The sequence below is a fragment of the Echinops telfairi genome, unplaced genomic scaffold (genome assembly GCF_000313985.2).
Source record: "Echinops telfairi isolate 266 unplaced genomic scaffold, ASM31398v2 ScPeMD7_2;HRSCAF=8, whole genome shotgun sequence".
NCBI classification, from domain to species: domain Eukaryota; kingdom Metazoa; phylum Chordata; class Mammalia; order Afrosoricida; family Tenrecidae; genus Echinops; species Echinops telfairi.
Window position 1 is genome coordinate 6,656,226 of NW_022103898.1, and position 16,352 is coordinate 6,672,577.

The 16,352-nt window shown below is 52.3% G+C and overlaps 1 protein-coding gene across 1 annotated transcript in view; it reads left to right on the plus strand.

Moving 5' to 3' along the window:
* Window positions 1-16,352, plus strand: part of EFCAB6 (EF-hand calcium binding domain 6) — a 253,365-nt gene that overhangs the window by 80,989 nt on the left and 156,024 nt on the right. Inside the window, exons 7-8 of the mRNA XM_045290796.1 lie at window positions 1,092-1,216; window positions 5,522-5,670. Coding sequence (XP_045146731.1) covers window positions 1,092-1,216; window positions 5,522-5,670 — 274 coding nt within the window. The remainder of the gene's footprint in view (window positions 1-1,091; window positions 1,217-5,521; window positions 5,671-16,352) is intronic.

The window sequence follows — 16,352 nt, forward strand, 5'->3', positions numbered from 1 at the left end:
CCGTGCTGCTGTGAGGTGCCATCCAGTTGGCTCTGACCCATAGCGACCCTGTGCGCAGCAGAAGGAAACCCTGCCCAGTCGGGGGCTATCCTTGCCATGGTTCCTGTGCCTGAGCCCACTGCTGCAGCCATGCCTTCCTCTTTTCTGCTACCCCTCCACCTGACCAAGCAGGATGTCCTTCTCCAGGGACTGGTCTCTCCTGACAACATGTCCAAAGTGTGTCAGACCAAGTCTTGCCACCCATACCTGTAAGGAGCCCTCAGGCTGCACTTCTTCCAAGACAGACTGATGTGTCCTTTTAGCAGTCCTGGTACTTTGGATATTCTTCTCCAGCACCTTAATTCAAGTGCATCCATTCTTCTCGGGTCTTCTATATTTACTGCCCAACTTCCACAGGCATACGAGGCAATGGGAAATACCATGGCTTGGGTCAGGCGCACCTTTGTCCTCAAAGTAGCATATTCACTTTTGAAAAACTCGAAAAGAGGTTTGTGTAGCAGATTTACCTCATGCAAAGCATTACAATCATGGAAACCCCCGAGGGCAGTTCTACCTTGTCCTGTAGGGTTGCTATGAGCCAGCATTGACTTGATGATGTCAGGGAGTTTGAGAGTTGCATTATTCTGTGTATATTCCACTTAATATACTTTCACCTTACCTTGGATTTACCCTAGAATAAGATAGCAAGTAGGAGATTAACTTTATATTTTCCAGTATGATCATTGGGTTACTGTAAGAGTAATTAATAGATGGCTTAGAGTTTGCTTGGCTGACTCTTACCTTGATATTTACCAGGCAGGTATTGATGGGGAAAAAAAAAACCCAACCAACACAACACTTCAGATTTAAATGCACCTTTGGCAAGGTTAAGCAACCCTGGTGGCACTTTGGGACAAGTGTAGGGCTGCTCACCACAAGGTTGGCAGTTCAAACCCACCAGCAGGGAATAGAGGAGGCTATCTGCTCCTGGAAAGATGCATAGTATCGGGGAGCCTGGCACACAGTCTACTTTGCCCCGCGTGTCAGCCTCCGAGTGATAGTATTACGCTCAGCCGTGCTGACACACTGAAGGGCGCTCTTTTGTTTTGTAGCGGTCTCAAGGAACAACCAACAAGTCAAACATTCCAGTAGGAAGTACTCTCCCATTTCGGAATTATCTGAAGACATGGTGGAAAACTGCTCCTTAGACGAAATCCAGAGGACCTTTTGCCAAGAGGTAGGAGCACCTCCCGACTGCACGCCAGGGGGATTTCCCCCGGTGCCGCCCCACAGCGGCGTCGACGCAGTGGGTCCAGATGCGGTGACAAGATGGGCTGGGGTCTGACCTGCCTCTCCGAGAGCCTGAGGCCTCCTCTATCTGGGCGTCACAGCAGTGCCCTGACGATGGCTGTGGTGACACAGCAGCGGCCACGCACCTCCCGGTGCTGCCCCCATGCTGAGTCTAGTACAGACAGCTACAAGAGGGGATGCAGAACGCACCCAGTTTCATGTTCTTAGCACGTGTGGTTCGATGGTGGCTGAGAATCTGCCCGGCCGAGCAATACCCACACAACACTGGCTGCACACACGCCATTCAGCGGCCTTGGTTTGTGCTTTTGAAGCTGTTTGGCCCTTTTCCCCTCCTTTTCTCCAGTCCCGCCTCCCCATCAATGGAAACACACCACCTCCCCGAATCCCACCGAATCGCTGGAGCTGCCCTCGCTGGTTAGATCCCCACACGGGGGAGAGACCAAGAAAGGACCCAGCACCCGAGGCAGAGAGTCTTACTAGTGACGCTAAACTACGGTCTGGTTTGAAGAAGTCTCTCAAAGAGAGGTTTCTGGGAGAAAAGCCTCTGTGATCGCGGGGTAACGATGTTGGATGTGCATCATCCAGTCTGAGTCATCCCACAAAGTCTGGATCCCGTGAGAGTTTTAAGCTCTCTTCTGCACACACCACCCTCTCCTCTTGTTGAGCACTATTCTCCGTAGACTCTGGATCCGAACATTGTGTGATTTCGGGCACCACCCAATTCCATTTCTGCCTTCTATTTTGGACTCTCCGTCCTCTGTCGTTCCAGCTGAACAGAGACACCCATTGCTGTGTCTGGGGTGGCCGCTGGTAAGCGTGGGAAGACCCCAGGCATCACACAGTGAAGTAGGAGGGAGAACAGAAGCTCTAAACCAGTATTAGTTCAATAAACTGAGTTGCCAATAATTAACCATGACCCGAAGCCTCCAATCCCAGAAACGAAGTCCCAAGAGGTATGTGTGTGTACAGATGCCCCCGGCAGCTCTTCCTTCCTGTGGTTGCAAATACAGGAAGCCCCAAGACTCGGAACAAATCCCCGTCTTACGCCTGCCTGTCTGTCTTCAAGTCGAATTTGCACAGAGCCGCACCAACCCAGAGCAGGAAGCCCTCTGTGTGTTAACTGTGGTGGCAGTTAGCTGCCACCAAGCCAAGTCCAACTTGTAGAGTCAAAAACTCACTGCCATCGCGTCCCTGCTAACTCATAGCAACCCTCCAGGACAGGGTAGCACTGCCCTTGTGAATTTCCAAGCCTGTGATTCTTTATGGGAGTAGAAAGCCTCAGCTTTCTCCTGTGGAGCATCTTGTGGTTTCAAACTGTTGACCTTGAGGTTAGCAGCCCAACACTTAAACCACTCCCCCACCGGGGGTCCTGAACATGTAGAGTAGAACTACCCCGTTGACCTTTCATGGCTGCGACCTTTTAGAACAGCAGTTCTCAGCCTATGGGTCGAGACCCCTGTGGGGGTCGAACGACCCTTTCACAGGGGTCGCCCAATTCATCACAGTAGCAAAATGACAGTTATGAAGTAGTAACGAAAATCATTTTATGGTTGTGGGGGTCGCCACCACAAGAGGAACTGTATGAAAGGGTCGAGGCATGAGGAAGGTGGAAAACCACTGTTTTAGAAACGGATCACCAGGACCCTCTTCCCAAGCATCTCTGGGTGGGCTCGAACCAGCAACCTTTATGGGAGTCGCTGAGCGCTTAGCTGTTTTCTCAGAGCCACGCTTCTCCGCTGGATGGAGGCAATCGTTTCTGAACTCTGGTGTAAACGTGGAGGAAGGCAGGTGCCCACTGCTGGTCCCTCGGCCCTATGAGGGCGCCCCAGGCATCCTTGCAGAGAATGAGGTAGAGGTAGACACGTCCAAATCCTGTGTGGGGGTGGGGGTGGGGGTGGGGGGCGGGGGAGGAATGTCGCTGACACGTTGTTACAGGAGAAACTGCACATGTCAAAGGAACGCCACAGCATTCCATTTTTGTCAAATTATACGTTCAGCCGATCATGTTGGCAGTTTTTGAAAAGCGGCGCACAGACCCGTGGCTGGGAGACTCGGAGGAAGCTTCTGCTTTTCTTCGTCCCCTTTCCTGAGGCCCGAGGCCCGAGGCCCGAGGCCCATGCTGCCCTCACAGCAGTCAGCGACACTGCCTCTGAGGTCACCCCTGCCCCCGGGGCTGCGCCGGAGTTCTTCCAGCCTCTGGTTGTAACCGCTCCTGAGCACGCCAGAAACTCTCCCCGAACAGACAAAACCCAAAGCAACAACAGACCCCCGATGGGAGACCAGATTTTTAAAATGGATTACCTGAATCTAATAATAATAAATTCTCTGCCACCGTGTCGATGCCAGCTCATAGAGGTCCCCTATATAGGAGTTCCCAGACAGTAAATCTGAATGGGCGAAAATAGCCTCATCTTTCTCTGAAGGGTTTGAACCTCTGACCTTCCGGTTAGCAGTCCCAACGCCCAACCCACAGCACCACGAACATGCCCTAATCACGTCAATAACCGCACCGCCTTTGAGTCGATGCCGACTCATAGCGACCCCCTAGGACAGACTAGAGCTGCCCCAGTGAGTTCCCCAGACTGCCACGCGGTGGGGGAGCAGAAAACCCCATCTTTCTCCCTCAAGGTCGCTGGTGGATGCCAACTGCTGGCCTTGCTGTCAGTGTCCCCACACGTAAGCGTGACATCACTGGTGCTCCTAACCAAATACCCAGGTGCAATCAGATGATGTTGCGGTCCACCACTAGCCTAAAGGCTGGTGGTTCAAACCCACTCCCTGGCCATCTACTTCTGAAGAGTCATGGCTGTGAAAACCCAGTGGGGCAGTTCCGCTCTGCACATCTGAGGACACCCTGACTCAGGGCCACCTCGACAGCAGCTAGCCCTGCCCTCCCCCAGGCCCGCCTTCCTCTGAGCAGGGAAGCAACCACACCCCCGAAAGACAAACGGGGAAATGAGGCACACGTAGGGTTAATGCTTGTCCCATTTTCCAAGCGGCTCCAGGCTTGTGCTTTTCCGAATATGCCAACAGGTTCCCTCTGTAGATGTCTAATATTCCTGCACACCCAAGGGCAAATGACTGTATCTCTTCATAGTCCTCTCCTGGGGAGTCCAACCCCACCCCGCCTCGCCTTTCTAAGGATTCTTTTACACCATCAAAGAGCCCTGGTGGTACATTGGTTATGCATTGGGCTGCTAACCGCAAGGCCAGCAGTTCGAAACCACCAGCTACTCCAAAGGAGAACAATGAGGCTCTCTACTCCCACAAAGAGTTACAGTCTCAGAACCTGCCCCCAGAGCAGTTCTACTCTCCCTGGGGGGTCGCTGTGAGAGTCGGAATTGACTCCACAGCGGGGCGTTTGGACTGGGGTTTTCACATCAAGCTGTGGGTTATTTCATTCTTAGCCCCGTGGGCAGGAAACACTGGATTCAAGGGAAGTGGGGAGGGTTGAAAACCTCGGAGAGCATCGCTACCGCTCAGTAGCCAACAGCCCAACAGCGGGCGAGCCCTGAAGGAGAGCTCCGCTTGGCAGTGATTTCACGAGTCACATGGAAATCAGTGGCTCACCTACTCTACAGCTCCGTGCATCCCATAAGCATCAGCCCCATAAGTCACCAGCCAGCAGGGGCCTTTGTGCTGTCCCATCTGGAGCAGACCGACAGACAAGCAAAGGGGCGCCCCCTGTGGGCTCCGCTCCTGCCATCTCAGGACGGATCCCTCTCCCACCTGGAGGGACCACTTGCGTGTTTTCATCTAACGTCCCAGCTTCGTCTCGGGCTGACCCGATTTCCTCCGGAGAAGCGTGGCGTGGGCTCACAGTAGGAGCGGCTTGCATGTATATTAAGAAAGATGCATCACACTGGCAGATCCAGCAAGTATTTTTAGCTCGAAATGTGAGGTAGAGCGTGTGTGTGTGTGTGTGTGTGTGTGTGTGTGTGTGTGTGTGTTTCCTGAGACATTGTCTGCCTTGTCAGTCGAGGGGCTGGGACTGGGAATCAGGTTTTGTAGCAAGCTCATCAATTAAACATTTGAAGTTGAGTACCTGCCAGCAGGATCTTTCTGATCGCTTCATCCACGCCCCCACCCCCCACCCCGCGAACCCCCAGAGGAAAGTGTGAGGTTTTATTTTGTTTGTTAGGATTTTTTTGGTTTTAGGTAGAGACAAAATAGCCGGGTAGCTGCAGGCCGTGGGTTTTCACCTCATCCCTCTCGTGCCAACCCCTGGCAGATTCGGAAGTCCTATGAGAGGCTGGAGAAGAGCCTGAGTGCCGGGGACACCACCCACAGCGGCTTCGTGTCTTTGAACTACCTCAAGACGGTCCTCGACACCTTTGTGTGCCGCCTCCCAAGACGGCCTTTCCTCCAGCTAATGAAAAGGTGAGAGCCGCTGTGGTTCCTTGACATCCGCCACCCCCTCCCCGAAACGTCAGCCGTGAGAATAGGCCTCATTCATTTTTCATTAAGGTTCCCTTTAGATCTTTCAGTATGGAACGTCCCAAGCAAACAGGTAGAGAGAGAGACTCATGCAATGGAGATCAGTGTCCCCACCACCTGCGTCAACAAGGATCACATTATGGCCCGTCCGGCGGCCTGCCTTCTTATCCCTGCCCACCTTGCACCGACCCCAGGTAATTTGGAAGCAGACCCCTGGCATCATTTCACCGGAAAACAAAACAAAACAAAAAGCTGTCAGTGTGCCTCTCGAGACGAGAAGGGAAAAACTGGCAGAAGTACCATCGCCACAGCTGAGCCAATGATCCCGAAGGTTCGTAAGTCGTTCATCGGGGTTCAGATGTCCAGGATGGCCCCATGTTTTGTCTTCTAGCTTACTCAAAGCAATAGCCAGCTAAGCTCCAGATGTGGCCCTCCGTCCATTTGTCTCCACACTTTTTTTAACCTCCAGGCCCACTTGGATTGAATTGCCCCTCTCCCCTCTTGAGGCGTTTATCAAAGACGCCCAGATTGCTTATTGGAAGACTCTCAGACAACCTGGATTTGATCGACTGCCAACCAGAGTGACCTTTAACCTGGCCCCCTCTCTCCCCGCTCCTGCACCCTGTCACCCAGACATGGATCATTCAACACACACACACACACACACACACACACATGTGCGCCTTCAGTGTGTGCAGTGAGAATGCTTCTCCGGTGTTGGCTGGCCTTCCTCAGGAAGCTCTGTTGACTGGCCGCCCCTCTCCATGCCGGCAGCAACCATTGCCCACCACACCTGCACCCATCACTGCGCTGGCAGGCCCAGAGGGGCCATGTTCTATTCCTGCCACCTCTGCTTTGATAAGCGGAAACACGCCTCATCGAAAGACTCCCCCTCACGGACGCTTTGGTCACTTGGACCCACAGTCAGCATCGGAAAGGCGGCCTATCCTTTGACTCCCCTCGTCTCCCACTTTTCAGAAGAATGAACCGGTGCCCTAGAATCTTCCAAAAATGAGCCTTTATTTCTTTGCTGTAGAAAACAGCGTGTTTTGAAATGAACTACCCTCAATGCGGTTCAGACGCACTGCCAACATCGTTCTTCCTGATTGGTGGCCCGTGCGGGGCGTGGTAAGTTGGCTCCTGGCTCCTGTTGATGTCAGCCTCGGTGTCCTGGATACCTTTCTTTCTGGTCTGACGAGGTAGCTGCTCCAGGCCTACCTTGTCTATGTCTCCCCCAGATCTGGACTCAACTATTTCTCCAGGGAGCCCCAACTCCTTACGTGGAACATAGAGGCCACAGCCTCGGCGGCGGACTGGGTTTCCTACCCACAGGAGCTTGGTAGAAAACGTCCTCAGACGGAGGCAGCTTGCTGACCCAATTCCCGTCACATCCCTTTGGCTTCCCAACATCCTGCATGCCCACAGAATGGCTTTCCGTACCACGTGGAGCATGGCTGTGGGGCTAGGGCACTTGGCCCTCGGTGCCCAGGTGTGGTGCCCATGAACCGTTGCAGGGAGAACTCTCTGAGGGAGCTAGCATTGGCTAGCCATCCTTTTGATTTCCTTTTCAAAACCATCCGCAGGATGTGTTCATAGAAAGAACGAAGAGTCGTGAAATCATGGTGAAAAGCCACCGCCCATCTTACCTAGCAAACTTACCATTTCCACTTTTCCATGCCCTCGTTCCTTCTATGGCCACACGCGTGGGTAACATGTCCATATCCGTGACCTAAGTACGGCTGCCGTTTCACATTGCGCTTTTCAGATGGAACTGCATATCCTGAGCACCTTCCTGCTGGCTTCCTAGGGCTCCGCAGGAGCGTGCTGATGCATGAGCACAAGGCCATTCACTCAGCAGGCATTCACGGGACGTGTAGGGAGCCCTGGTGGCACAGTAGTTCTGTGGTCGGGCGCTACCCGCAGGGTCTGCAGTTGAAAATCACCAGCCCGGTCCTCAAGAGAAAGAGGAGACTTTCTTCCCTAGTGGGGCGTTCCAGTCTCAGAAGCCACAGGGCAGTTCTACCCTCTGCAAGGATCAGAGCAAGTCAGATGTGACTTCAAGGCAATGAGTGAGTGAGGCGCCCCCTGACAGCATGCGGTGATGTGTTGGGCTGGCTCCATGAGGTCAGTAGATCAAAACCACCAGCCACTCCTTAAGAGAAAGATGAGGCTTCCTACTCCTGTAAAGAGTTCCAATCTTGACTAAAACCCACCGGCGCAGTTCTACTGTGTCCAATAGGTTCTCTGTGAGTCAGAGCCAACTCAACGGGAGTGAGTGTGGTGTTTGCGTTTCTTTCATAAACTTTGTGGTGGGCACTGGTAATTGGTAAACAGTCCCCACATCAGAGTGACTCATCAGAATGACCGCATTCTTGGAGACTACCGTGGGAGCATGCTCGAGATAAAGGGCACCAGGCTTGGTGCTGTTAAAAGGTATGCCAGTCAGAGATCAGGGACGATTCCTGAGCACACCTAACTCAAAAGCCTCATCTTTCTCCGGTGGAGCGGCTGGTGGTTTTGAACTGATGACTTTTCAGCTAGCAGCCCAACGTGTAACCACTATGCTACCAAGGCTCCTTCTGAATACACCACACCGGAAGCCAAATTCGCTGCCCTTGAGTCAATTCTGACTCATAGCAGCCCCATGGGCTACAGAAGAACTGCCCCTGTGGTTTTTCCCAGACTGTAGCTCTCATGGGAGTAGAAAGCCTTGTCTTTCTCCCATGGAGTGGCTGCTGGTCTTGAACTGCTGCCTCTGGCATTAGCAGCCCAACTCATAACCACTGCACCACCGGGGCTCAAGTCCCAGTGGAGCAGAGCACAAGAGACAACAGCAGGCACTTTGGAGACCCCAATGGCACATGCGTTACGTGCATGCCAATACTATGAAATGTGTCTTGAACACGTCGATGCTACGCAATCTCTGTTGCGTACATGTCTCCTTGGACACACACGAGAAACACACATTTGTCTCGTCTTCTTGGTCAAGTGCTCTCACCGTCACTATACAATAACTCTGGCATCTCCACGAGGCCTTCGTTTGGTCTATTTTGTCAGAGATGAAAACAGCCCCCACTGTTTTCTCTTGATTAGTGTTTATCAGTGAATCTCTGCCAACCTTTTCCTCTCTCTTTTGTTGTCTTTCTTTGGATGTGTTGCTCAGACGATAGCAGGTAATATGGAGGCTTAAAATTCCAAAATGAGCGCTTTCCCTTTTTACTGTCAAGTTACATCTGTCTCCACTTACGGTGATTGACAGGTTTGGATACCCCCACCCTCCTACCATTTATTTTACTTTATTTTATTTGGCACGTGCTATCATTTACTCTCATCTCTTTTTCTGTTTTGCTCTTGCCTATTGCGTGGTATCGGCTATATTTTCGTTATCACTCATTTCCCCCCTCGCTCGTGTTGGGGGCGGCACTCATCCTCTAACAGTTGTTGTTGGGCACTTGCAAGCTGGTTCTGATTCACAGCAACCCAATCGGTGGACGTCAGAACAAAATGCTATCTGGTCCTGCGCCACTGTCGCAGCAACTGCAATGGTTGAGCCCAAGGAGACACTCGTGGTGTCAATCCATTGCACTGAGGGTCTTCTTACTTTGCTGTCCCTCTATTTTACCAAGCATGATGTTCTTCTGCGGGGACTGGTGTCCTGCTTCAGGGGAAATTCTAGCTGCCCCTCTTCCAGCACACGTGCGTTAGGCGTGGTTGACTAGAGAAACAAACCCAGAGACACTCATATATATATGCTTTAGATCAAAGAGTAATTGTATATCGAGAAAACATCCCAGCCCAGTCCAGATCAAGTCCATAAGTCCGATCCTAGTCCATAAGCCCCTCTTCAGACTCACACGGCCACATGCAATGAAGCAATGCAGGAAAATCACAGGCTGGTGGGTGAAAAGTCTTGTGGATCCAATGGCAATGGAAGCATCACAGAGCTCTTGCAGGGCTCAGTGTGGCTCATCAACAGGAATGTGAAGGCAGAGAGGCGGGGCGGGGAGGTTCCCAGGACCCTCCTCAGGAGAAGAAGGCCAGACCCACAAGGAAGCACCATCAGGCTGTGACCTGACTGACAGGCTGGACTCTGCCCCACACGTCTATATCTGCAAGATGACACGGCATTATGTAACTATACCACAATAGAGTTGTTTGATTTTCTGGCAGACTCTGGACTTTTTAACAGATGTAAATTTAAAAAGTGTGTTCTAAAATGGCAATGTCTAACATCAGCATTTCGACAGGCATACCTGGGAGATCGTGTGGACTTGATTCTAGACCCTCCACAAGAAGTGAATGCCGCACTGAGATTCACTCCCTGGGAGTGCAATAGGATTCTGAGAAAATTTGAAACAGTACAGGAGTGAGCAATAGTGTGACACAGCTGTTGGAAAGATGTCCTTGATAGTCTTGCTCAAGGGAGGGTTGTCACAGGCCTCCGGTTTGTCTTCAAAGTGGGGGGGGGGCGATATCTGCAAAGCCCCATGGTGCAAAACACAGCGCAACCAGGTGTACCTGTCCTGACAGGAGCAACGCAAACGTCTTCCCCTCACACGTCCTCCCGGCCAGCGCTTCCCACTGCTCCTTGCTGAGCCGTGGCTGGGGCTGGTTGGCGCCGTGTTGTTCGTTACCCCGAGTCGGCTGGACTCACAGCAGCCCTCTGTCCAACAGAAGGAAAGGCTGCTGGGTCCCGCGCCATCCTCGCCACAGCTGCTCTGCTTGGCCCGGTTGTGGCCGCCGCTGTGTCCACCCTCCTGCCTAGGTCCACCCTCCCTTTTCGCCACCCTTCTACTTTTACCAAGCACGATGCCCTTCCCCAAGGCCTGCTCTCTCCTGACAACGTGGCCAATGGAGGTGAGACAGAGTCTCACCACTGCTGCCTTCCACGGAGCACTGTGGCTGCACTTCTTCTTGGGCAGATCTGTTCGTCCTTTGGGTAGAGTCCTCAGCCCCTTCCCGCCCCCTCGCCAGCAGCATCGTTCAGATGCACCCCTTCTCCAGTAGTCTTCCGTACTCACCGCCCAACTTCCACAGGCACATGAGGCGGTTAAAAACACCGGGGTTTGGGGCAAGCGCTCCGTGGTCCTTGAGGTCACCGCATTGCTTTCCACACCATAATGAGGTCTGGTGCAGCTTCCACCTCCCACCTCTCACCTTCCATCTGGATTCTCTGTCCTGGACATGTCCTTTACCAACCTCTAGTGAGGTCCCGGGAGCGGGGAATTCCACTTTCTGTGAAAAGTTCCCCAACTTTGGTCCTGACTCGGTAATGAACGTTTGAGCAGCGATGGGGGTTCTTGTCTGAGAGTCCTTCCCTCTCAGTGCGTGGAGGCTGCCCCCCCCCCAGCCCCCCACCCCACCCCCGTCTTCCTGGCTCTGCCGCCACCGCAGCCTCTCAGCCTGGCGCCTCCCCTCACAGAACGTGGTCTTTGCTCTTTGGGGCAGCCGTTAAGATTTTCTCTTTATCTTTGTTATTCTGTGCTTTCTCTATCCTATGGCTCAGGCACAGGAAATCTGTTTATTTAACCTTCTCAGAGGCATGTTGCCTGACCCTGAGAATTGTATGTCCTCTGACTTCCAGAAAACTCTCAGGGACTTCTCTTTGCATGTAGTCTCCACCCACGCTAACAGGCTCTTCTGCTGGGTTTCCTGTTGAATGCACGTCGGACCCTCTCACTCCGGCGTCTCAGCCTCTGGGCTCGTCACCACTCTTTCCTATGCCCTCTCCTTTGCACTCTGTGTTCTCCATCTCTCTAAGCCGCACTCTGGCTGTTTTCCTAGATCGAGTTTGGTCCACTAAGTTGCTTCAACTGTGCCGAGTGAATAAGCAATCATACACAAGAAAACTAAATACATAAAGAGAAACTAAAGACCCAGAATGATGGTGAAACAGACCAGTGGATTCTGGGATATTAAGCGAAAGGGTGGCAGTTCAATCCCAGTCAGAGGCTCTGTCAGGGAAAGAAGCTGTACAATTTTTCATTCATTTCCTCAGTCAACAAACCGTTCTTGAGCACCTCTGTCTAGCAGGCCCCGTGCTAGGCACTTGGGGTTTACAGCACAATGAGAACGACACGACCCCTGTGCTCATGAGAAGACCAGCAATAAGCAGACAGACAAGCAATGAAGTCAACGGTCTCACTGCCATCGAGTTGGTGTCACTCACAGTGACCTTATAGGACAGGGTAGAACTGCCCCTGTGGGTTTCTGGCTCTCTAACTCCTGACCAGAGTAGAAAGCCTCCTCTTTGTCCCTCGGAGCAGTTGTTGGTTTCAAACTGCAGACCTTGTGGTTAGCAGGCTAACGTGTAACCCCTATGCCACCAGGGCTCCTTGAGTGAAGTATAGAATACGATGCATGTGCTCATAGGTTCCTGGAGAGAAACAGATCCAGTAACAGGACCGTACACTCTTCCTCTTGATTAGACTGTGTATTCCACACGCATGTATGTGTGTACATACAGACAGACGTCACGTGCATGCACTTTGCATTCTTGCTTTTTGCAGATAATGTATTTTTTTCCAAATAGAAGATTGGTGGTCACTCTGCTTTAAGCAAGTCTGTTGGCATCATTTCCCAATAGCACGTGCTCCCTGGGTGTCTCCGCGTCACCTGGGGTCCTTCTCAAACAGCTCTGACCTTCCCCCGCGTGCTACCGCACACCTCACAGACTGCTCATTGTCCTCAAGCTGATGCCAACACACAGTGACCCTGGCCTAGGACGGGATTTCCACACCACACCGTAACTCTATGGGAGTAGAAAGCCTCATCTTTCTCCCAACAGCAGCTGATGGTTTCAAACTGCTGACCTTGCAGTTAGCAGCCCAAGGCGTAAACACTGTGCCCCCAGGGCTACTACGACAGTGTGGTGTGAACGTGGCTTTTATATGTATGTTTGAGAACCAGAGACATCTGCGCGGCCTGCCTTACTGCAGTACTTGGTTTGTTGTAGCGGTCGAGAACCAAACCTGCATCACCTCTGAGGTCTGCTGGATATACAGAGATAGAGAGAGAGAGCTACAGGTGGGTTGGCAAGGCAAAGTCCACAGGCCAGGTGGCAGGAAACACCAGCAGTCTTGTGCCCAAGTCCATAGGCCAGGTGACAGGCTGAAAATTCAGAGAGCCTTGTCTACTTAGAATCTTGAAACTGGACCCTTCTCTAGGAAAACTCAGTTTGAGGCTAAGACCTTCAACTGATTGGATAAGGCCCACCCATGTTATAGAAGGTCGTCTGCTTAGTTTAAGGTCTAAATGCTAATCACATGCTAATGCCTTCATCTCAACATCTTAGGCCCGTTTTGACCAAATCACTGGGCCCTGTGGCTTAGCCTCACAGACCCAGAAATGACCCATCAAGGGTGCTATCATGAAGCTCCACAGGGGGCGTAGCAAAGAGGGTTGACTTCCACAGAATGGTCTGGAAAGAAGTCTATGGCAAGGTGGCATTGGAACCCAGGCCTGAGAGGTCAGGGGAGAGGCCTTCCAGGCAAGGGGCCACCAGGTGGTGGTTTCTGAGGGCCGTTAGGAGTCCCTGTGACCCGAGCTGAGTGAGGTGGAGGGAGGGATCATGAAGTACAGGTGGAGAGCCAGGCCATGATCGGGGAGGGAACAGTCAGGTTTTACGTAGGAGAACAAAGGTACCGATACCATCAGGCTGGCGACCTTCAGGAATGCTGCTCGTTCCTGAGTGCAGAATTAGAGAGTGCGCCTGTGTCTGTGAAGTTCTAGAAGGAATATCAAATCGCTACACAGCAGTCATTTGCATGAATGTCCAGCGAGCGAGCGTTTTAATTTCAGAGTCTTCCGGCACTGAATCTTAATGCTGCTTTAAAATATTGATAGCAGAAAGCCGAGGGAAAGGGTGCCCGCATGGCTTTTCTGTATGTTGCTTACGGCGCTGTCGGGCGGGACGTGCTCAGTCTCCCGGATGCGAAACTCTCTCTCTGATTCCTAATTGGCTAATGGCGCCCCTGATTTGTTTGGTGTTAGAGTGGATTTTATTAGCTTTCTGGGGGATGTTTTCTCTAATTAGGTCATTATTAAAAGGTAACCCTCTTCTGTCACTAGTGCGGCTGCTGTTTTCCCACATTCCTGCTCTGCCCCCTTCCCTGTCGTGAGGTGTGGGCGTTAATACCATCTGCTACGTCCATCTTCCCTGGGAAGGTCGTGTTGCTGAAACAGTGGTAGATTGCACCATCCTTACCCGAGGCCTGATTAAAAACGCTGTTCAACTTGGCTTGTCCTTTTTTTTTTTTAATTAGCTAAAAAAACAAAACACTCATTTCACCCTGATGCGCCTCTTCCCTTGCTCCCTCCTCAACCCGCAGTGGGAGAGTGAGAGTCGGCTCTCCGGGCATTTCGTAAAGCGAGTATCCTTCAGGCCTCCTGGCTTCCGAGGTATGACATCCCAGAAACTAGCGCCCATCTCCTGACAGGATCTCTGTGTGCCGACCAGATGGGACTATGATCGCGCTGGGCACATGCTGGATGGCTTGGATGTTTACATTAAAGACAACAACAAGGATTCAAGAGTTCATCAGAACCCTGTATGTAAATATTTATAGCAGCTCTGTTAGTAATCTCCCCCAAACTGGAAATCACCCAGATGCACTTCAGCGGTTGCATGAGGGAACAAACATGCCCATGATGGGGCCCCTTTCCCTCAAGGAGAACACATGGATGATGGGTACAGAGAGCAACACAGAGGAATCCCAAAGACCTGGTGCCAAGCGCAAGCCACCCGGACTCCATTGTATAGGACCTTCTAGAAAACACAAAGCTCCCCGGGAGAAAGACCGGGCTTTCCACTCCTGCAAACAGTCACCAGTGTCAACACCCACAGAGGGGCTCAGAGTCAGCACTGACTCGGCGGTAGGGAGAAAGCTGAAACCATGGCGGTGGAGAAGCGATCTCTGGGTGGCAGTGACTGGGGGGGCGTTGGGGTGGGGGTGGGGGAGGGGCGTGTAGCTTCACAGAGAGGCAGTAGGGGGAGTTAGGGGGGCCATGGAACAGTTGTGTAGGCTGATAGTTGAGGTGGTTGCATGAATCCAGAGCACGGTACCCCCACCAGAGCACCTGGTCGACTGATTGCACAATAGTCTCAGACGCCAGATTCTAGGAGCTCACACAGGCAGACGATGCCGGAAAGAACAAGTGTGGCTGGAAGGGAACGTCTCAACCCTCCCTCCCCCTGAAGAAAACACCGTGAGGACTGGTGGCACAAGCCAACCGAAGAAACACCTCTGAGCGTGTGGTTTCGTTGGTTGACTTTTCCCAGTACCGGAGCCGAGATGATGAAAACCCTATGGGCTCGAGGATGGTGCATGAAATCTTGATCCGAATGTATTTTATCCCACGCGGTCCAGCCAAGTCCTTCTCATCGTGGTATTCTAGCGCGGCAGTTCTCCACCTTCCTCCTGCCAAGACCCCTTCATCCAGTCCCTCATGTGGTGGTCACCCCCCAACCATAACATGATTTTCGTTGCTGCTTCATCACTGTCATTTTGCTACTATGATGAATCAGGCAACCCCTATGAAAGGGTCGTTCGACCCCCAAAGGGGTCTTGACCCACAGGTTGAGAACCGCTGTTCTAGCAACTTCAAAAGCCAGCTTCACAGAGTTTTGGTTTGCGTCATGGGAGGCTTTCATCGACTAGCCAGGTTGCCCCTTAGCACCGCTGTGCCGTTCTTTCCAAAGCTGCCTCAGCCTTTCCTCGGCCCTCCATCGATTAGGAACCAAGCCAAGCTCTCATAGGGAGCCTGAGGTCTAAGGTAGACCTGAGCGCAGGGAATACACGCGGTTCCTTGTGCCTTATCCTCCATGCAGCAACTTGTCTGGTGCGATGACCCACATGTGCGGTAAGGTGAGCAGCCTAGGGGAAGGTTTGCAGTCTGAAAACAACAGGAAGGAGAGGAGAGGGGTGTTTGGGTTGGGTGACGAGGAGTTGGTGCTGAGCCCTTGTGATGCATGCCCCTGTGCACAGGACAAGGAAACCCTGCCCGGGCGGCCCTGCGCCAGCCTCATCAGTGTGTCTGTGTTTGAGGTGTCCATCCATCTCCTTGAGGGCCGCCTTCTCTTTGGCTGCCCCTCTGTGTTACCAAACATGCTGTCCTTCTCCAGGGACTGGCCTCTCCTGACAACGGGTACAAGCTCTGTAAGAGGAAGTCTCCCCACCGTGGCCTCTCAGCAGCACTCTGGCCACACTTCTCCCAAGACAGGTCGGTTTCTGTTTGAACAGTCCCTGGTGCTGTCAGTAGTCTTCCCGAGCACCACATCCAAGTGCACCCCCGCTTTGCTCGCCTGCATTCCATGTCCGGCTTTCACAGGCAGACGAGGACATGGGAAATGCCGTGGCTTGGGCCCGTAGCACCTTAGTCCTCAAAGCAACGACCTTGAGTTTCAGCACTTTGAAGAGTGTTTGTGGAGTCGACTTGCCCAGTGTCATGTCTCCTTAGATGTCACCACTGCTGCTTCCATGGGCTTTGACTGGATGCCCATGTAGGTTTAATGATGAATTTAATTCCTTTTCAGTTGTCAAATGTATCAGCATAATGTTATCCATCTCATACCCTCATTATCCTTCAAAATAGCCTTCGTTTTTGAGTTACAGAATTGTGGCAAA